This window comes from Chinchilla lanigera, unplaced genomic scaffold (assembly GCF_000276665.1).
Source record: "Chinchilla lanigera isolate Chin_1 unplaced genomic scaffold, ChiLan1.0 scaffold00019, whole genome shotgun sequence".
Classification (NCBI taxonomy): domain Eukaryota; kingdom Metazoa; phylum Chordata; class Mammalia; order Rodentia; family Chinchillidae; genus Chinchilla; species Chinchilla lanigera.
The window spans coordinates 23560562-23582137 of record NW_004955420.1 but is presented as its reverse complement, the minus strand read 5'-3'; the positions used below and the strand labels follow the sequence as shown (position 1 = coordinate 23582137).

Sequence of the window (21576 nt, the reverse complement as noted above, 5' to 3'; positions counted from 1 at the left end):
CGGGGCGGGCCACGGGCCGAAGCAGCCGCTGCGGGCCGGAACCTCCGAGGCGCCGAGGGAGCGCACCGCCCAGCGCCGCAGGGCTGCCCAAACCCTCCCTCCGTCCGGGACGGGAGTCTCCAGGGCCCGCCCGCCACGGGGAACGTGCACGACCTGTCAAGTGTCACAGGCTCACTGCCGCCCCGCCGCCCCGGGGCGCCTGCGGGCACAGGGCGCAAGGCGGGGCTGGGGGCCGCCCGCTCCTCCCGCGAGGCCCCCGGGACGAGGAGCCCCGGGAACGCCCCCAGGCCGCGCTCGGGGCAGGGCCCTGGTCACTGCCCGCTGTTTCCCAAGACGCGCAGCCTTAAGCCTGGGATGCAGCTGGGCTCAGAGTCCGAATTTATCCAAGTCACATCTTTCCCTCAGCTCCACTCTTAACCTAGCAAGCAGGAGCCACAACGGCTGTGCGCGCCGCTCTCCGCGGGGCCGCCCTGCCCCGGGCAGGGGAGCGCGCCGCGACCGCACACCGGCTCCGGGCGGGGGTGGGACCCTTTATTCCGGCAGGCTCGCGCCGGGGCCGCGCTGGCGTCTTCCGGGCGGGAGCAGGACGCGGCCCTCGGGGCGAGGCAGCGGTCGCGCACCGGGACCCTCGCGCCGGCTTCACTCTGCGCCACCGCCTTTCCTGGGGCCGTTAGTCCTCATCTTGTGCCAGAGCTTCACCAGCGGCTCCCTGTTCTTCCAGATGAGCTCGTGGCCGTAGGTGACGTACCATCTGGGGAGAGAGCAACCAGGCCGACACTCAGGCAACACGACACACGCGGGGAGGACCCGCAGGGTCCCCTAAGCAGGGCCCACTCCCCGAGGCAGGGACCGGACTGTGTTGGTCTTTCCATCTCCTAGACACCGGCCTGGAAAAGTTCATTTAAAAAAAATTTACAACAGAAAACATTTAAAAATATGGAAATCAAGCCAGACATGGTGGCTCACTCTGTAATCCCAGCACTTGGGAGGCTGAGGCAGGAGGATTCCTGTGAATTCAAAGACAGCCTGGGCTATACAGTGAGTTCAAGGCCAGCCTAAACTACATAGCAAGACCCTATCTCAAAAAATCCTCCCAAAACCCCGGAAAACTAAAAAAGCATCACCTATCAAGAACTCTTCACTAATAAAGAGATTTCCTAAAGTTTTGAGCTCACTTAGCAGCAAGCACAGCCCAATACTGTATTCTCACAGGTGTGCGGCTCGGATTGCTCATACACTCAAGTGTAACCACAAAGTGGCTAAACTACAATTGGCAAAATGCTTCGGATGCGGATCTGAGGGCCCCCTAGCTGCTGCAGCTCCAGAGTCACAGCCCAGGGCTCAGGGCAAAGCCCCGGCTCCAAGCCAGTTTTCTGGGGACCTTGCACAACTGCTCTTGTCAAGCAGCTTTTTTGTTGTTGTTGTTTTTGTTTTTTGAGACAGGGTCTCACTACGCAGTTCAGGCTGGCCTTGAGCTCATTTGTAGCCCAGGCTGGCCTCGAACTTGCAACGAGTTCTCCTGCCTCAGCCTCCCAAGTGCTGGGATTACAGGCATGTGCCACCACGCCCGGCTTCAAGCAGCTTCTTGACCTGCAGAACTGGACACTGGGACGACACGAGGCCTGAGTCCACCCTGACCTCACAGGACTGTTGAGTCACAGTCCAGAGCATGGGCACGAGCAAGTGGTCAGTGTGTGTCGGTACTACCGCTGCAACTGCCCAGCAAGGACTGCAGCATGTGCTCAGGGTCACAGAGGCAAGAAAACGAGCAGGCTGACACTAACAGGACCTTTGCCATAAACAAAATCAGGGTACTTTAGAACAAAAAGCAGCAGCTAAAAGCTGTGCATGTGGCATGTGCCTGTCATCTCAGCAGTCTAGAAGACTGAGGCAGGAGGATCCCACATTCAAGCCCAGCCTGGGCAACTTAGCCTGACCTTGTCTCAAGTAAATAAAAGGGCCAGGGGCTGAGCTCAATGCAAAGGCACTGGGTTCAATCCAGTACCGCAAACAAACAGAAATTAAAGAGACCAGCTTCCTAGCATTTCTAAATTCACTTTCAAGAAAAGATGAATTCTACACAGCATCTGCCTGGCAAGCACAAAAAAAAGTTTTCCTGGTATCGAGAAACAAAAGAATGCATTCTGAATATAGCAGGTTTAACGGATGAAGAGGAGTTGAAATTAGAAACAGCAAACAAAAAGGATTCCTGCCTTTCAGCTCTGACTGCAGAATGCTCCTGGATCCCTTGTTCGCAGGACGGAAAAGCCGTCTAACTGTGGTTCAGGGCAGGGAAACCCTGCTGGGGAGAAGGCCCTCCGTGAGCCCGGGAAGCAAACCCCTCTGCTTTTCCCTGCAATCGCAGGCCGGGGGTACTATTTATTCCGCGCTGCCCTCGCGGCTGGAGCTCACACACGCTACTCTGTGCTCACCACTGAGAATTGTAAACGGCATAATGGCATTTAGTTCCACCGCCTACGGGGCAAATCAGCTTCCCTTAGAATAGCTTTTTCTACTTTTTTATTAAAAAAGAGTGCCACTGTCACGGAAGAAAGTAAGAGCAAAGGGCAAGTGGCAGCACTGATGCAAGAAAAGACGGCTGCTCGGGCCGGAGCCACCCGACGGCAACCGCGCCGGGAGCTGCTGGTCAGGCGGATCCGTGCTGCTGCTGCAGGCCGCGGCCAGCGCTGCTCTGCGAGCGGCAGGTGGCGAGGAGGCCGCAGTGAGGGGGGGGGGGACGACGACAGCACGCTGTACGGTGACAGCTCGGGCCTCTCTGGGGCTCAGAGCAGCCACGCCAGCTCACGGCCCCCGGCCTCAGCCTGGACTCACGCAGTGCCTCCCGCACGCTCGCTGCTGCCGGCGCAGCACGTGCTGTGACCCGGCCAGCGGGGGTACGGGGGACGCGGGGACCACAGCCTGGGGCTCGGGCTCTGCCCTCTCAGCAGCTGGCGTGACTTAGGTTAACAGTGGGCTCAGGGTCACTCTGCCAACGACTGAGCCGAGGCGGGTCACCCTGGTGACGTGGGCCGCGGGGTGCTCCCTCCCAGCCCCGCTGCGCCGGCGCCGGGTCCCCCCTCTGCCCCGGAAGCCGCTCGGCCGTCGAGATCCTGGAACTCACATTCCAAAGAGGGCGCCCCCGAGATGTGCCGCGTGGTCAAAGAACTTCCAGCCCAGGATCATCCCCGCCGTGTCCAAGGCAACGATGGCTTTCAGAGCCTGCAAGCGGGGACACAGAACAGGAGTGGCACACCCCGCGGCCCACCCCGCGCAGGGCAGGCGCGCCCTCCTTTCCCGCACTCACGCTGCCCGCCGTGAAGGTGAGCATGGGCAGGAAGATGATGGCGAGCCTCCCGTCCGGGATCTTCGTGCACACGGCGGCCAGCACGGTCATGATGGCGCCCGACTGCAAGGGACGGGGTGGTGAGGGCCGGACCGCGGCGGCAGCGCTCCCCGCAGACACCCCCAGGCGAGCGCGGCTCCCCGGCCCCATCAGCCCAGGAGGACCTGGGGTCTGCAGCGAGGGCAGCGGTGAGCAGGAATTTGCCCACAACGGCCCACATGCGTGGCATCTCCTTCAAATCTAACGCTAGGCCCTAAATGTCACTTGAAATGTGTGTGTGTGACTTCATAGAGACGAAGAGTTTCCTTAAAGCCTGGCGTGGAAGTCAGGGTGCAGGGAAGGGTGCCCTCCTCATCCCGGGGCTCGGCGGGAGTTTCCTCCCAGCACCCGCAGGGCTGGTCCACCTGCGGAGGGGCACCTGCCCCAACCACCTGGAGGCACGGCTCAGAGACTGAGCGTCCAGCCCACCACAGCTCAACCCCTTCACTGGGTAATAACTACTTTTCTCACACTCTTTCCTGGGTGCCTAAATATTTTTGTAATTTAAATTGGTACGGCCCATCTGCTATCTTCCAGACAGATTATATTCATTTGACCTCTCAACATTAAACATGGAGCCGGGCATGGTGGCACATGCCTGTAATCCCAGCATTTGGGAAGCTGAGGCAGGAAGATCATCATAAATTCAAGGCCAGCCTGGGCCACTGTCTCCAAACCAAAACCAAACCAAACAAAAATGCTCCCAATTCCCCTGGATGATGGAATACTGAGGAACTGGGTCAGAATCATCAGTTTACAGGAAATCTCAGGGTAGTCGCTGAGCCCTACTCTGCAGCAGACACTGCAAGAAGCCAGGACACCGGAATGAGGAAGTCCATCTGCCTGGAGCTCACAGCATGGCAGGAAAGACACCGAGTAGTAAAATGCTGGCGACAGTCCAGGCGACAGTCCAGACGGAAGCAGCACGCGGAGGGGGGCAGAGCCACGTGCGCTCAGAGTAACACGCGACAGCGAGGGTCGCACAAGGGCGACCAGACGGCGGCCGGGGAAGAGCGTCTGGCCTGGTGGAGAACCACAGCCTCGAGCGCTGCAGCGTGGGACGGGGAAACAAACACTTAGGTTCAGAGAAGACAACAAACCCCAGCTCTCTATTAAAGAACGGTAAAATTCCCTAGAACGACATTCTACAAAATGTGCTCCCACTATTTTTCAAAAGTGTCCAAGGTCAGGAAAGATAGAAACTGTCACAGGTTAGGGACTGAAAAGGTGTGACAATTAAATGAGGTGTAGTAACACCTTGGAACAAAACAGACATCACAGAAAATCCGGGCAACCCCAGTACGCGCTGCAGCCGGGGAGGGCCACAGCCGGGCCGATCCCACATCAGGGACCGCGCACTGCAGCCTGGCTAGCGGGATACGCCGTGCGGCGCCACCTCCCGGGAGGCGGGAGGGTGAGGAACGTGATGCTTACATGACCTCAAAGTATCTTCTCATAATTTATTACTTTAAAAAAAAATGAATGAGAGAAGCTGGACAATACCATAATCACTCACCAAAACTACCCCCAGCAGAAAGGGCCGGCAGACACCTGATGTTCTCGCTGTGGTACCTGCCAACACTTCCGCACCCAGGCTGGCCTCAAACTCTTGCTGATCCTCCTGCTCGGCCTCCCGAGTGCTGGGATTATAGGCATGCGCCAACACAATCAGTTTGAACATGTTTATGACCTGGAGGGTGGGTGTCATGGTTTTAGGGGTACCTACACCTAACAAATTATAAACTTTAAATAGGTGCCCTTTTTCGTATGTCAATACCTCAAAATCCTGAGTCACTTCTTCAAAGTATTTTCTGCAACTTTGTTTTTTGAGACAGGGCCTATGTAGTTCAGACTGGCCTCGAACTCAGTGATCCTCCTGCCTCAGCCTCCCAAGTGCTGGGATTATAGGCATGTATCACCACACCCAGTGCTGTAAATTTTAAATTATTTATAAATTGTATGTTAAAAGACAAAAACGACTTCTAAAAGGAGCCCTTAGTCACTGTGGTACCTGTAATCCCAGCCCTCTGGGAGGCTGAAGTAGGAGGACTATGAGTTCAAGCACAGCCTGGGCAATTTAGTGAGACTCTGTCTCCAAAAAAAAAAAGGCTGGGATGTAACTCAGTGTAAAAGGTCCGGGGTTTAAACCCCAGCACTGCAACAATAACAACAAAAGGAGCCCTTACAATTAAAAAGTCCTTATATTTTCATATTAAAAAGGTTATTTCTATAAAACACCATTTACTTCTTTCAATCAACTTTTTTTCCCTTGAGTGCTGGCAACTGAACCCAGGGCCTTTGCCCTGAGCTACCTCCCCAGCTCTTTTTATAATTTTGAGGCTGGGTTGCTAAGTCACTCAGGCTGGGGTGGCACTTGCAATCCTCCTGCCTCAGCCTACCAGAGTACTGGGATTACAGGTGTGCACCATGCTGGCCAGCCCAACTGTTTTCTTAGTGTCTTCTATGTGAAGGGTTTGCTTCAGAATACACGATTATCTTATGTTACAGGAATTATTAATACCTTAAAAAACTATGACGTCTGGAGAGCTCAGATGTCTGCAGTCTATAAATACACAGTTGGCTGCTGGCCAAAACAGAGAAACCCGCTCAAACGGCAAGCAGAGGAAGGAGTGGGGTAAGTGCAAGACTGAAGCAAGCAGAAGGCCTCTAAAGAACACAGTCCGGGCATGATTTTAGGTGAGTGGACTAGGACAATACAGTGCCCTGCTGAAAAGTAGAGGAGTAAGCCGACAACCACCTCAGCTACACACTCACAGGGACAGGCTGGGTGCGGCAGGGGTGAGGGTGCTGCACTCTGTTTAGATCAACAGCTACTATATGTTCCCCACGCTGGCTCCCACACAGCTGCACAGGGGTTCTTCCGAAACCCTGACTCCTCTCAACAGCATAATCACTGCTTGCAACGTGGAAATGTACCAAGCTCCTGAGGCACTCTGTCCAGCTTCCAAGGCGGGCACGGCAACCTCCAAGGCTGTCAGAGCCAACTCAGAAGGTCGTTTGCTTATTTCCCATGAAACCTGCCAGGTCATGGTGCCCCGGGGGACCACACGCTCTACTGGCCATGTCCGTCTCTATTCTGAAAGACCCGTTCCGGCGGTGCGTCAGCGTCCACCCCCAGATCGATCAGCTCTGACTGCGCTCTGTGAAGCGGCACAGACGGCAGTGTCACTAAGAATTTGGAAGCAGGACTGGACAGCAACCTCAGGCTTCAGGGCATACGTGCAACTTTAATATCCTGGGTTTATTTTTAAATAAACTCTAAAAGTCTAAGTCAAATTCTGGAAGAAATCAAGTTAAAACCTTACTTTCTAGGAGAAAAAAACTCAACAAAATTAAAATTTCCTCCAAAATGAAGCAAATGTAATTTGCTGAGCTGATCTTAAAGAACATTAGAGTTGTGTGAAATCTCTCTGCAGTGCTTTCCCGGGCAGCACGAGCTCTCCGGTATCACGCTGGAACATGTCATGCGGAGGCAGGCTCGGAGATACCGGACTGTGGTCTCCGCTCCACCCTACTTCCAAGTCCAAACGCAGCTGCACCCGAAGTCTGCACTTCAGCTTCTGTGCATGAGAGCTGCGTGCCCAAGGGCACCTCCAATGGCCCCAGATTCTCCCAGCTAGCAAGTCTCCTTCCCCTCAGCACCCCCGGTCCTTTCAGGGAGTGGCGGATGTGTTTTCAGCCCAGCTAAACTAAACCTGAAGTTCAGGTCCACTTCCAGGTCACCCGAGAGGGCTTTACTGCCTTCATACGAAGGTCCTGAACCAGGAGAGATACGATTTGAAATACAGCAATTTACAGAGCCAAATCTTACAGCGAAAACAAACATGGCATAAGTAAAGAAGGGGCAATTAGGAGAGCACACAGGTCACAAGACAAAGTGGAGGCCTCATTAAGAAAATTAAGTATATACAAATCGGAAGAACACACCAACATGGGATTATTTTACCCCTTTCCAGAACTGAACCTTCCTAGAGTTCCTCTAAATATGAAATCTCCTATTCAAATACATTTAAATGCGTTACAGGTTTCCATGTGCCTAGGAGTCTGCCACTGAACTCCAAACCTGCTTAAAGAAAAGGCTGCAGCCCGGTGCCCGTGGCCCTGTCCACCCCAGGTGCTCCAGTACTGACTCCAGGAGACAGCACCAGGCTCCGCTCTGTAACTACAGTTTCCCAGCACTGGCCAAGGCTCTGGGTTACGGGGTTAGATACACACTATTCTGCCCTATTCCTCTTGGCTTGAACGCCATACCAGTTAGCACACAGAAATGCTCAATGGTTAAATGCTATAGCCTGAAAATTAGTTTTATCAATGAATAAATTCAAAATGAGGTGTAGACCTTTCAATAATATTTTAGTGTTCATCTCCTGCCTTTGGTAATTATTCTGTGGTTCTGTAAGGTTTTGATTAACACAGGATGAAGGGGGCTGGGGATTTAGCTCAGCGGCACAGCACCTGCCTAGCAAGCGTGAGGTTGTGAGTTCGATTCCTGGTACCAGAAAAAAACTAAAAAAAATAAATAAATAAATAACAAAAAACAAAACACACAGGATGAAGAACATATGGAAACTATCTTAATCCTGCAACTTTTTAAAAGCATACCATTATCTCCAAATGAATTTAAAATTACAAATACTTACTGCACCAAGTGATGGTCCATATCTTCCCGTGGCAACTTTACACACGTAACTGACAAAATTGGAAATAACACCTGAGAAATAAGTCACAGTTCAACAATTGAAGAAAGGTATAAAAATGATTTCTATTCCTAGCTAGCTGTGGTGTGCACGCCTGTAATCCCAGCACTTGGGAGGCTGAGGCAGGAGGATCAGTGAGTTTGACGCCAGCCTGCGCTACGTAGTGAGTTCAAGACCAGTTTGAATTACACAGCGAGACCCTGTCTCAAAACAAAAAATAACAAATAAATGGATCCTATTCCTGATCCACACAGAAATGTATCAGGTTTCCCTAGGGCTACTGGCATGATTACTCCCTCATCACTGCCGTTACTGTACAGGGAAGAAAAGGCTCACCCACCATGCTTTTTGCTGACCGACACAGTGTTAGTCACTTTACCTCCTCCTCCTCATTTAAACAAGAAAAGGGGGCTGGCTCCCAAGCCCCTGCTATCTCCAATCTATCCTCTGGGCTGCAGTCTAGACAGGGCACATCAGAACCTCTAGGGTAAGACCCTAAACTGGATGATCCTTGTTCCCGCGGCTACGTTGTTTCAGCTCAATGTGGCTTGTTTTAAAAAACAACTTCCCAGGTCAGGGGAAACCACAGACCACTTGTACCTGCAACAATGAAACTAGTCCTTGCCGGAAGAACCGTATACTAGGAGGCCAAAACGACTACCAGCAGCTTCTACTTTTGAAGGACTAGGTATGTACACAGGAATACTCAATCGACACGAATTAAACACCTACTCTGGGCCTTGTAGCTCATGCAATCTTTTCCAAGTCCTTACCATGGAAAGTATCACTATCCCCAGAACGGAGTTATTTCTACAGCACCACAGAGACAGGAGCAGAAATGGGGTCTGAACCTGCGTTTCTGTCTCAGGCTCAGTGCTTTTAACCCACCACACAACTGTCAGGTAAGTTTGTAAGCACTGTAGGACTTCAGAAATGAATGTTTGTATTTGTTTTATTTAAATAAATTTGACAAGTGACGGCAATAAAATCTGAGAATTACTCATTTCACAGCAGCCAGCCACCTGGGATGGTGCACGGTACCATTTCCCAGGTGAGAGCCGGAGGACCCTGACTAGGGAGCGGCTCCGAGCCAACACGCGGCCTCGGCACTTCCCCACTGACAGAGCACGCTATACTCACTGGACGCCACCGGCTTAAAGCTTTCTGCGAGCCAGACTCAGGGGGAAACCGGCTCGCTTTGGGGGATTTCACACAGCCCAGATGACTGAGGTAGCTGGAAGCCTAGGAGCCATTCAATTATAAAATGGAGGCCTGAGCTGGAGAAATCAAGGCTTGGTGAGACAAGAATGACATGCTAAACTTTCACTCTATCCTTTAACTCTTATTTATCCTAATTTTTAAATTTGTATTTAACTTTATTTATTTTTTTATTTTTGTGTTTTTGAGACAGGGTCTCGCTATGCAGTTCAGGCTGGCCTTGAGCTCGCTTTGTAGCCCGGGCTGGTCTCAAACTCGCAACGATCCTCCTGCCTCAGCCTCCCAAGTGCTGGGATTACAGGCCCGCGCCACCCGGCCCAGCTGACTAATTTAAAACTAAGCACACCCAAGTAGCTGACTGAAAAGGGATCTGCAAAATGAGGAGCAAGGAAGGGAAGAGCGCCACCCGTCTGTGGAAGCCCTCTGCACACAGCTTGGGAAACGTGTGTGCCCTCAGGGCTCCCTGTGTGCGGAGTGCTGTCCTCGCTTCCTGTGTCTCCGCCCTGGACAGCTAAGGGCGTGTGCAGGCCCCAGCCCAGCGAGAGGCTGTTACCTGCGGACAGGTACACCGCCACGAACTGCTCCTGACCCAGGATGCTCACGATGCTGGAGGAGAAACTCCACAGAACGTACATGTTCGCTGCCATGTGGAACAAGGAGAAATGACTGAATGACGACAGCAACATTGGAGCACAAAGGACCTCTGCAAGAGAAAGGAAAGCGGCGTGGTACTCACCGAACACAAAGCCGGCTTATACTTTTTCCACTATTAAATCAAACAGGAAGCAAAAACGGCGGCCAATTAAATAAGGCTCAGGAGAGCATTTTTCCTCAGCACTCGGGAGGCTGAGGCAGGAGGATCACTGCAAGTTGGAGGCTAGCCTGGGCTACAAAATGAGTTCCAGGCCAGCCTGAACTGCATAACGAAACCCTGTTTCAAAGAAAGACCAATAAACAAGCGTTTTTCAAAGTGATAAAAACTTTTCTTAAATCTTTGTTTCTACTTAGTAAGCAACCAATGAAAATCCTCAATGCGATGAAAGCAACTTGTCCTTACAGCAAAAGTTAGAGACATAATAAGTAAATTATTTCAGTTATAAAGTTGTACATAACACTGTCTGCAAAACAGAAACACCCCTGCAAGCGACTGCAAACCTTAACTCGTTAAAAAATATCTGGACACCTCGTGTGTGTAAGGTGCATGTTAGGCACCCGGGACGCAATAGTCAGAGACAGAGTCCCTGTCCTTAAGGAGCTCACAGCCTGCCTTCCAGATTTTGCTTGTAGTTATCGACAAGTAACACATTTTTAAAACATCCTCACAACTAACAAAGTGCATTTCTTTCCACTTATCTCTACCTCAAAATAAATCCACACTAAGTGATTTACATCAGAAGGGACTTACTTGAGGCTGGATTGGATGTAAAATATCTGATCATCGTCCGCTGTAGGGAAGGTACCCTCCATAAACAGAATACAAGAACATTTGCAGTGATGATACCTGCAAAATAAATAGAGACATGCTAAGAAATCTGCTCTACAGGAAAAGCCACCTGCATGAGAATCTGTACTACAATTCTGTGAGAGCACTGCATACTTTTGGGTAAGGGGGTGAAGAGGGCTAAGGAAATCAAATGAATCTAAGTACCAAAACTGTCACGGGTTGGTAACGTCAGAGGATTCCTGGAAAATGCAAATGCTCCTTCCGAGGGGCCAGTATGCTTCTCACATCTGTGAGCAGCTCATGGAAACGACCGACTTTTGTGTAAGCGGAGGTCAATATGTCCCAGAAAAATACTCATTTGACAGATTTACATCAGGAGTGATCTAGAAGAGTTTTGCAAATGCTTGTATTTTAAAATATTCGCATGTGGGAACTGAGTGACTATCACTTTTCTGCAAGAGCTCGTGTTGCAAGAACTATCACTAAACTGAGGAGGCTGAATTACAGAATTAACTCATCACCTCTTGGGAAAAAATAGCTTATTCTTAAACATCAAGCTTTAACATACACACTACGCCCCTTGCACAGGAGGCGCGCCTCTCCTTGTCGGATGAAAGGGATTTAAACAGTCGCTCGTGAAAGTCACTCATCCCTCCTTCCTCCAGAGCAACAGGTAGGCAGCACTCCTAACTCTGCAGAGAGGGCTGGTTCCAGAATATTCTTTGTAGCATCCCTGCGGGCTGCTACACCTTGGCTTCCACACTTGCTCACTCTGAGGTCTCCATTATCCCCCGGCATTCTTGGTCTGTCCAGTTTTTGCTCTCCTACTTGAAATTAGGTGGCAAAGGAAACTACTGTCTTCCATAGACTTCTAAGGCCTTTTTCCCCTTTTGATAGCTAAAATCAGGACGTCCCTTGTGACGGGTGGTGTGTCACAGTTGAATTGGGAATTTTTTGCTCTATCCGGAAGTACAGTAAGTGGGGTATGACTGCATTTCACTTGACCGATGGCACTAGATCCATCAGTTGGCTCACGAGTGGAGGCCGCGACAGGCATTAGTTATGTTAGGGAGCAGCTGGAGTCCTTCGGCGACAGTGCGGGGCGGGGGCAGCGGGCACAAGGAGGCCAAGGAGCGCCGTACATCTCTGGGGAGGAAGCCGGAAGGAGGCGGGCAAGGCCTTCCCCGAGGAGAAGCGGAGCCCTGGGGCTTCTCTGTTCGCACTGACCTCGTGTTCTTCAGCTTCCGTTGGGAAAGCTGAGCATCTCTACTGCCCAGAGCACCGCGGAGCTCTAGGGTACTGTGCGTCGTGACTGACAGCCGAGGGTAATTTGGCCACCAGCAAAAATTTTGACCGGCTTTTTGCAGGCTCAGAGCGGCGCAGGGCTCTGGGAGGTGACTCTAACTGCGGTCAGTGCAGAGCAAGACGAGCTCCCTGCCTCGGTGCCGCCTGCCCCGCCGCTCCGCCCGTTCCGAAGGCGACTTCCTCAGCCCGGTGACTCAGCACAGGCTCCGGGAGCGCCGCGCCGCGGAGTGACCACAGGGGAAGACATCAGGGCTCACGGTGGCCGAAGGGCTGAAGCCCCCAAGTGCTCCACTCGAGGGCAGAGCCCCTTTCCGGAAATAGGACAGAGCACAGGCCTCTGAGGAGTGCGCGGTCCTCTCACTTCCCAGACCAGGGACTCACTGGGGCTGGCGGGCTCCAAGGCAGAGGAGCACGGCGGAAGGGCACCGCGAGGAAAGCGGCGCAGCCATGGCGGCCGGGACGGGATCTCCCCGAGGCCGGCGCCGACCGCACTCAGCCGCGGCCCAGCGAGCAACACTGACCGACACACAGGGCTCGCGCGGGACGGAGGGCGGACGACGGTCCCGACCGAACCACAGCAGAGGCCTCACCCCCGCCCAGTCTGCTTCCTCTCCCAGAAGATCCCCCGAGGGGCCGAGTGACATGCACCAGACAGCGTGACAACGACGGGAGAAAGGCCGTGGGCAGGCCTCTCAGCAGCGCTGTGACTGGCGGCATTTCAACCCCTGACCGCAGTCCCGCAGCTGGAGCCTGAGGGAGACACGGCACCTCACAGAAGCCGTGCGCTCGCGCTGGTGGGCACGTAGGCGCCCGAGCGGCAGCGGTGCCCCCTCCCCTGAGAAACGGGCAGCCCCCCTGGAGGCACGCCACCTGCTCCCCGACTTGGTGACCCCTGGACGCGCCTGGCCGCAGGAAGGCGGCCGCTCTCCCGGCGCCTCCCGCGCCACGTGTAAACGGCGAAGCGAGGACCCTGACAGTTCTCTTCACAAGTCACGCAACGCTGTGGCAAACACTGTCAGAATCACCTTTGAAATACTCTCGGCCACCGGTCAAGGCTGGCGGTGAGCCAGGGAGCACTCCGGCCAGGAAACGCCCGAAGCCCGTGTGGCGCCTTAACCTGCGCTCGGCCCACCGCTGCTCTCCTGCTCAAGGCGGCTCGGAGAAGCCAGCGCGGCGCGGCCTGACAGCCCCAAGAGGGCGCTGGAGCTCGCCCCGAGCCTCGCCCCGCAGAGCCGTAATCTGCTGCGTCCACGGGTCCCCTGCAAGACGCCAGCTGCAAGGCTGTCTGTATTTAACCCAACCGAATTCTCCAAATACAAAGCTCCCTCTCCCAGAGCGCACTCGACAAGAACAATAACGCTTTCCTCAGTTCAAGTCTGCCTGAGTGCTAAAGAACATGTGGGACAAATAAGAGACTAACCAAAGATCTTAAAAAGAGAAGCAGTGGAATAAAATTTCCATAGCAGTTTTCAAAACCTCCCGTATTTCCTGGGACCTAGAATGCCATACAATAAAACAGAATTTAAGACCAAAGTTGTTAGTAGAGGCAAAGAAAGACACAAAGAATAAAAAATCAGTGAATCCTAAAGTTGGTTCTCCAAGATGAAACAAAATTGACATACTTTTCAGCTAGAACAACGAGACTAAGTAGCTAAAATCCAAACTACTGAAATCAGAAATAAGAGCGGAAAGAAGCAAGGATCACAGGGGCTGGCGGTGCAGCTCAGCGGGAGAATGTGTGCTTAGCCCTGGGTTCAATTCCCAGCAAGGCAGGGGGGTGGGTGGGGGTGCTGTAATGGAATACTGCAATTGTACACCAATAAACGAAAAAAATTAGATGAAACAATTCCTAAAAAATACCAACTACTGACGCTGACTCAAAAAGAAACAGAAAATCTAAACAGCTCAAGAACAAGTACAGAGGCTGGGCGCTGGGGATTTAGCTCAGCGGCACAGCACCTGCCTGGCAAGGTCAAGGTCATGAGTTCAATTCCTGGTACCGGGGAAAAAAAAAAAAGGTACAGAGGCTGAATCATGATCAAGAAACTTCCCACCAAGCCAGGTTCAGATTCAAACGGCTTCACTGGTGTTTTGGTTTCCTAGGCCTGCTACAGTAACTCCCACAGGCTTGGTGGGCTAACAACAGAATGTCCCCCCTTAACACTTCTGGAGAGCTGAGGACTCCCGTCCAAGTATCAAGGTGTCAGCAGGGCCCTGCTCCCTTCTGGGGGCACCAGGGGAGAATGCGACCGTCCAACAACTCTTGGCGTTGCCTGCCCTGTAGCGACCTCACTCCAACCTCCGCCTCCATCTGCGCATGAGGCCTTTTCTGTGTGCGTCTTTGTGCTCTCCTATTCTTAGGAGGGCAAGTCACTGGCATGAGTCTCCCGCAGAGCAGCAAGACCACACTGTCATCATTACATCTGGACAGACTCTACTTCAAATCAGGTAACGCTCTGCAGTTCTGGTGGACAACAGTTTTTCGGGGACACTATACAACTTACAGCTGGTGAACATCAAAAATAAAGGCGAATTAACAGCAATCATTCTCAAACTCTCCTAAAACAGAAAGAGGGAGGAACATGTCCCAATTCATTCTAAGCAGCCTTCCTTTACTATCAAAGCCAGCTAGAGACATCACAGAGAACTATTAACACTGCTTTATGAATACCAAAGGCACCAAAATTCTAGCGAAAATATTAGCAAAACAAGTCTTGCAGCTTATAAAGGTTTATAAACCATGACCAGATGAAACCACAAGGACACAAGGTTGGGTCACAGATGAAACTCAATCCATGTAATACACACTAATGAAGCTGGAGGAGTCACAATTCCATTTCAAAACTTACACCACAAACCTACAGTAATCAAGACAGTGTTCAGGTATAAGGGCAGACAGAGGATCAATGAAACAGAACTGGGTCTGGAAATACACGCACAATTAAGGTCAGCTGTGTCTTCTGAGTGTGCGGTACTGGGGATAAGACCCAGGGTCTTACACATGGTAGGCAAGTGCTTGATCACTGAGTGACATCTCCAAGCCTTTTTCCTTTTTGATACAAGGTCTTGTTCAGTAGCCCAGGCTGGCCTCAAACTTGTGATCTTCCTGTCTCAGCTTCCCAAACAGTTAGGATTAAAGGTATGTGCCACCACGCCTGCCTCAACTGATTTTGGACTAGTGTTCTGGGCAAAAACAATTCAGTGGAGATTAAATTCTTTTCAACAGATGGTATGGGTCAAGTGGATATTCATAGCAGAAGAATGAGTCTGGACCTCTACCCCATAACAAATGCACACATCAGTGTATGCATTCACATGATTCCAAATGAATCAAAGGCCTGACTGTAAGAGTGAAAATGATAACGCTCTTAGAAGAAAAGACTTAGATTCAGGTATAACTCTACAGAAAAAGATTTAGGTATAAACCCTTGTGGTTTGAATTAGGCTGCTTCCCTGGAGCCAGAATCAATGTCCTGCGCAGTTCAAGAGAGGACTGAACAGAAACAAGCTACGGCGTGGGCGAGCCTTGTAGTCACCGTGCTAAGTAAGGGAGCAGACACAAAAGGCTGCCTATTCTTCGCTTCCATTTACCCAGAACATGCGACTCCACAGAAAAAGAAAGGTTAGCGTTTGCCAGAGCTGCAGGGAGGAGGGAATGGGGAGTGACTACCAATGGGTGTGCTTTTCATTTCAGACTAATGAAAATGTTTTGAAGCCGGGACGTAGCTCAGTGGTACAGCACCTGTCTGGCAAGCACAAGGTCCTGAGTTCAGTTCCCGGTATCCCCGCTAAAAAGTCTTAGGATTAGATGGATGTACAACCTTGTGAATATAGGAAAAACCACTCAACTGTACACTCTCAAATGGTAGAGTAAAGATATGAATTACAACTCAGTTTTTAAAAAACTAAAGCACTGATGTGGGAAGCACTCCTAGGTTCAGTGACCTCTCTCTTCTTTAAGCAGATGAAAAACTGTATAGCTTTTTCCTTTCTTCCTAAAAAAAAAAAAAAAAATCACTGCCCACTTGAAGCCCAGCAGCTAAGCACACATCCCTTGTTTGGGAGGTGAACCACGTCACCCTCCACAGCCTCGGTCTGAAGTGACCGCTAAGTGATCAGAGCCGGCCTGCCCACACCTGCCAAGGGCTGAGCTCACATGCCTGCCCCGGGTTCGAGGGAAGCAGGCTGGTGCCGGAGTCAGCCTGCAGGCCGCTCTTAGCAGCTACCTCTCGTCCTAGGCAGCGTCCACAGAACTAGTTACGATGTGGGTCCACAGTGACACGGGGCCAGAGGAGACCCAGACTCTTCGCCTCCCCTCTTCCCACTGGGGTGCAGAAAAGTTCCAAGCTAACGGGAAAACTCATAGGGGAAACTAATGTGCGAAAAATTAAAATAAGAGAGGCAGGCCTTAAATATTGCTACTCACCAAAAACAAAACCACTGTCTCTGCAGGTGAGGATATATAACCTCTCCTGTGAGCAACTTTTCAAATTAATCTGACCTATACACAACTTACACATTGTTGGATCTAACCTCCTCTATGAGGGAATCTTGGAAATTATACATTATTGCTAAGCGTGGTGGCGCACGCCTGTAATCTCAGCACTTAGGAGGCTGAGGCAGGAGGGTCACAGTGAATTCGAGACCAGCCTGGGCTACAAAGTGAGCTCAAGGCCAGCCTGAACTGCATGGCAAGACCATGTCTCAAAAAGACAAAAAAAATAAAAAATAAAAATAAACTATAAATTATTGGAAGATATTTAAATTGGTATACTTCTTTTAATATACAAAACCTTAAATGTATATACTGAATAGTATGATTCAGCAATTCTATTTTGCAGTAACTTGGCCTAAAAATATATTTGCACAAGTATGCAAAGGCCTATACATAGCAATATTCACTGCGGTATTATTTATGGAAGCGAAAGACTAACATAATCAAAATATTCACACTGAGAATATTTGCCAAATAACATTCATTTGTGTGGAAAACTACAATGCCACTAAAAAGAAAAAGGCTGGGGTAAAATTTCCATTTCTTCATTTGGGCGCTAGTTATATGGATGTGCTCACTTTTTACAAACTAGCTGAGGTGTACATCTTTGTACATCTGATATGTGCATTCCCTCTATGTAACACTATACTTCAATAAAATATTTAAAAATGCAACAGACCTATAGGTACTGATATGGAATGTTCTTTACAATAGTAAGTGAACAAGGACAATTAAAGTATAGAAAATATATATTACATGCAATTGGTTTCAAATTTCAGATGGGACAGTTATAAACACCTACCTATTAATAGGTGCTTCAGGAGAACACACAAGCAACCAAAGAAGCAATGATTATGGGGAAGAAAAACTGTGGAACTGGAAATTCAGAGTGGGGAAGATTTGTACCACTCTCCGCACCTTTTACTACTATTTTTGTGTTATCATGCACATTATTCATTTTACGATGACCAAGTCTAACCTACGGAGTCACAGAGGGCTCCTTTCTCCCCTGGGTGCCAGTCTGCTGGCTTGGAATGACTTGGGCTATGAATCAGCACCCAGACCCTTGGGGTAGGGAGGGCACTGTGGTAACTAGTAGCGGTCTGCTATAGCAGGGTATTATGAGCTATGAAGTACATTTGATTAGCGTCTCCAGCCCGTCCTAGCTTAGCCTGTTATTTAAACCTCGGCCACTCCTTCCTGAACAAGGAGGGTACCACTAACGGCGCTTACGGCGATTAGTGACAGTGCCACTGTACACGGCATGCAGAGCACCTAGCTTAGCACCTGACACCTAGGTGGTACTCAAGCATTACTTTTGCTCTTCCTTCCCCTGAAATAACTTGTCTGAAGACTGGAGCGCAAGGAGTTACAGAAAAGTGATTAAAGGGTGAACATGAGTGCTCACTTTGGCAGCACGCACACTAAAACTGGAGCGATACAGAGAAGATTAGCATGGCACCTGCACAAGGATGACGTGCACATTCATGAAGTGTTCCACGCTTTTATATCTGTATTTTGCACTCTGAGTAACTATCTTGAAGATAATAATACGGAGTACATCTACTATCGTTATTCTTTTTTTTTTTTGTCTTTTTGACACAGGGTCTCACTATGCGGTTCAGGCTGGCCTTGCGCTCACTTTGTAGCCCAGGCTGGTCTCAAACTCACAACAATCCTCCTGTCTCAGCCTCCCCAGTGCTAGGATTACAGGTATACGCCACCACACCCGGCTTTACTATTGTTATTCTATTATTTTGTTTTGCAATTTTGTTTTACTTTTGTTTATTAAATAAATAAATGGTGAACATGAGCCAGGCATGGTGGCACACACCTGTAATCCTAGCATTTGGGAGGCTAAGGCAGGAGGATCACTGCAAGTTCCAGGCCAGCCTGGACTACAGAGCCAGACCCTGTCTCCAAAAAAAAAAACTTGATGGAAACAGAATAGCAAGGAAAATAAACAGACATTACAGGTGAGGCAGAAGGTGGGGCCTGGGGTACAGCAGCACATGAACTTTGCAGGAGACAGGGACTAGCAGAGAAGCCAGGCAGTTTTCCTGACATCTTTCACCCCGCCTTCTCCTCCCTGTGTCGTCCTCAATCAGAAACAACCCTTTTACATGAATCCCAAAAAGGTCAAGCCAGCACTCTGCTGAGCTAACAGGATGCCCCAGCCAGGGCCTCAAAGGCACCCTACACAGCTAGAATAGCAGAGCACACCCTCCCCCTAAGGGCTGCCTGCACATCCAGGACAGGTTTCAAAGCTCTGCTGGTCAGAGCAGGACAGGAAACTAGCTGAAACAGGAAAGCATAGGACAAGTCCAACTCTGAAGAACTCTACATTGTACTCCTCCTTTATCCCAGACACCAAGGGAGCTTAAAACTCCTCTATTGTTATTCTTTTTTTTTTTGAAGTTTGAGGAGATATTTCTGTGTAACAATTAATACAAACAAACAAAAAATCCCAAATTAAACAATAAAAAAGAATTAAAACTACTTCCTTACTACACCAAGAAAATGTAATTCTCAAGGTCAGACTGAAATACAACAGTCAAAATTAACATCAGCTATAAAGAAGGGATGTTTCCCACCTCCCCAGACTTCACGGTAACAACTTAACACACTGCAGGCGTCCCTCCTGAGCTGAGCGGTTCTTATCTAAACCTAGAGCTAAAGAGAGATGGGTACACAGGTAATAGGAGGAATCATTATGATCCCAAAACACATTCTAGCCTGGTATGGTGGCGCACACCTGTAGTCCTAGCAGTCAGGAGGCTGAGGCAGGAGGATCGTTGCGAGTTTGAGACCAGCCTAGGCTACAACGTGAGCTCAACGCCAGCCTGAACTGCACAGCAAGACCATGTCTCAAAGAGACAAAAAAAAAAAAAAAAAATCACATTCTATACATCGAAGCCTCCCCCCGAAAAGCACATGTTAAGCTGGGGAGGCAAGGTCAGGGTGAGAACGAGTAAGTGTTGTTATGTGCATGTACACTTCTGCCAAAATGAAACCCAGTAACCTGTACAACCAGCATGCATTAATAAAAAGTGTGTTAAACATGAATAAAATTTGAGACATCCCTATCTGAAACTCAGGAACCAAATACACTTGAATAAAACACTCTATCTGAACCTATCTAAAACCTTGCCATTCAAATTCAAGAACCCATTAGCTTAAAGGGCTTCGTTTCAATGTGAGAAGTTTTTAACCTCTTAGAGCTTTCATACTGCCATTGTCTAGGTGCAAACACTACAAAGCAAGGCACAGACCAAAGCTCTGGTCCCATAGGGCTTTGAAACTCTCCAGGTCAGAACTGGTCAAGTTTCTTTTAAAATAGGAGGGGAAAAAAAGAATAGAAGGAAAAAGAAACTCAGACATCTATAATCTCAAGAAAGACGGTGGGACCGAGTATGTGTGTCGCTCCTCAGTAACCTCGGTAAGCAGCTTTGCCGCCCTGACAGGATCAGTCTAAAAAAGGCAACTGGGAAAGCGAAGCAAGGCAGCTGGACCCCATGGGCTTGCGAAAGGAGCCGCAGCTCTGCCCTGAGACTCCCGGTGTCTGGTTAACTGAGTGCTCGCCGTCACTACACTGTGAAGCTGGAACCACTCCCACCAGAGAAGGCCTGAAGGCACTGAACAGCTCAAAAGCCTTTCCTCAGCCGTTAGCTCTCGGGCAATGTGATAACAGAGCTGTAATAGCACACGACGTTACTCAAAATACTATACACTCAAGCTGCTAGTTGGATCACAATGTATTCTCTACTGTTTTATTTTTTAAAAAGCCCAAAGGATAAAATTCTGATTTTTAATTATATTCAAAATGATTTCTTTGAATGAAGTATTTACTGGAATGCGAAAAGCCTAGTTGTCTTCACGTTAAATGGCAGAAAACATTTGCAGCCCTCAAAAATACAAGATAGGGCCGGGGATACAGCTCAGTGGCACAGCGCCTGCCAGGCAAGCGCAAGGTCCTGAGTTCAATTCCTGGCACCAAAAAACAAAACCAAGATAATTGTGTTACCCTAAGGAAATGGTATTAGTTTTGGTTACTTTCAGAAAACAAACAAAACACACTATCTCACTGGAAACAGGTGCACTTCTACAGAGCTGTCTTTTGAAATAATTATATTACCGCACTGACTTGTCAGTTCTATGATGGCAGGACTGGGAATATGGCTTGAAAAGATGTAATCTGCTGGGTTAAGATCTCGCATAAGCCGGGCATGGTGGCACATGCCTGTGATCCCAGCAGTCAGGAGGCTGAGGCAGGAGGATCGTTGCGAGTTCAAAACCAGCCTGGGCTACAAAGTGAGCGCAAGACCAGTTTGAACTGCATAGCGAGACCCCATCTCAAAAAGACAAAAAAAAAAAAAAAAGACCTCGCTTAGCAGTCGCCCAACAGACTTTAACTGAGTGCTGCTTCTGTACACAAGGCGTGTGCTGGACGCTAAAGAGAACGGCGTCCAGCACTGCCCTCGGGGCCCCACATGTATGAGGCTGCTGGGTTAGGGACGACAGCTACACTGGTCAGAAAAACAAGCACGCTCCGAAGGAAGCCGTGCTAACCATAAGCCTGAAGGCCAAACCATATTCTAAAAAGATGGGAAAAATTAAGCCTTGCCGACAGAGGGAACGGTCTGAACGAGGAAAGCGCAACATCGTTCTAGCAGGTACAGGCAATTAGAGAACATTAACCTTGTGTGAGAAGAAAGAAGTATCTATTTTCCAGAAATGTATTTTTCTGTCTGTAAAACTTAAAGAACTCACAAGTACACTTTCCCAAGCTTCTCAAATAACCCTGTCCATAAAACACAGTACAAATTTTAAAGAGCCAGATCTCTTTCCATAAAATTTACAAGGAATGAAACTAATCACGATGACATGTACTGCCTATTTAAAGAGGATCCTATAAACAGTATGGTACAACAGACAGAAAATTGGCTTTTGAGGTAGGCCTCAGTTTTGACTCCCAGCCTAACTACTTTACAAATTTCTTTCTCTGAAGCATATC

At 49.7% G+C, this 21576-nt stretch overlaps 1 protein-coding gene across 1 annotated transcript in view; it reads right to left on the bottom strand.

Moving 5' to 3' along the window:
• Nucleotides 1-355: 355 nt before the first annotated feature.
• The window catches only part of Parl (presenilin associated, rhomboid-like), a 32658-nt gene continuing 11437 nt past the window's right edge, over nucleotides 356-21576 (bottom strand). Inside the window, exons 5-10 of the mRNA XM_005383356.2 lie at nucleotides 10724-10819; nucleotides 9872-10021; nucleotides 8044-8114; nucleotides 3305-3406; nucleotides 3122-3219; nucleotides 356-751 (exon numbers count right to left, since the gene is read on the bottom strand). Of these exons, the coding sequence (XP_005383413.2) occupies nucleotides 640-751; nucleotides 3122-3219; nucleotides 3305-3406; nucleotides 8044-8114; nucleotides 9872-10021; nucleotides 10724-10819 (629 nt within the window). The 3' untranslated portion in view covers nucleotides 356-639. The remainder of the gene's footprint in view (nucleotides 752-3121; nucleotides 3220-3304; nucleotides 3407-8043; nucleotides 8115-9871; nucleotides 10022-10723; nucleotides 10820-21576) is intronic.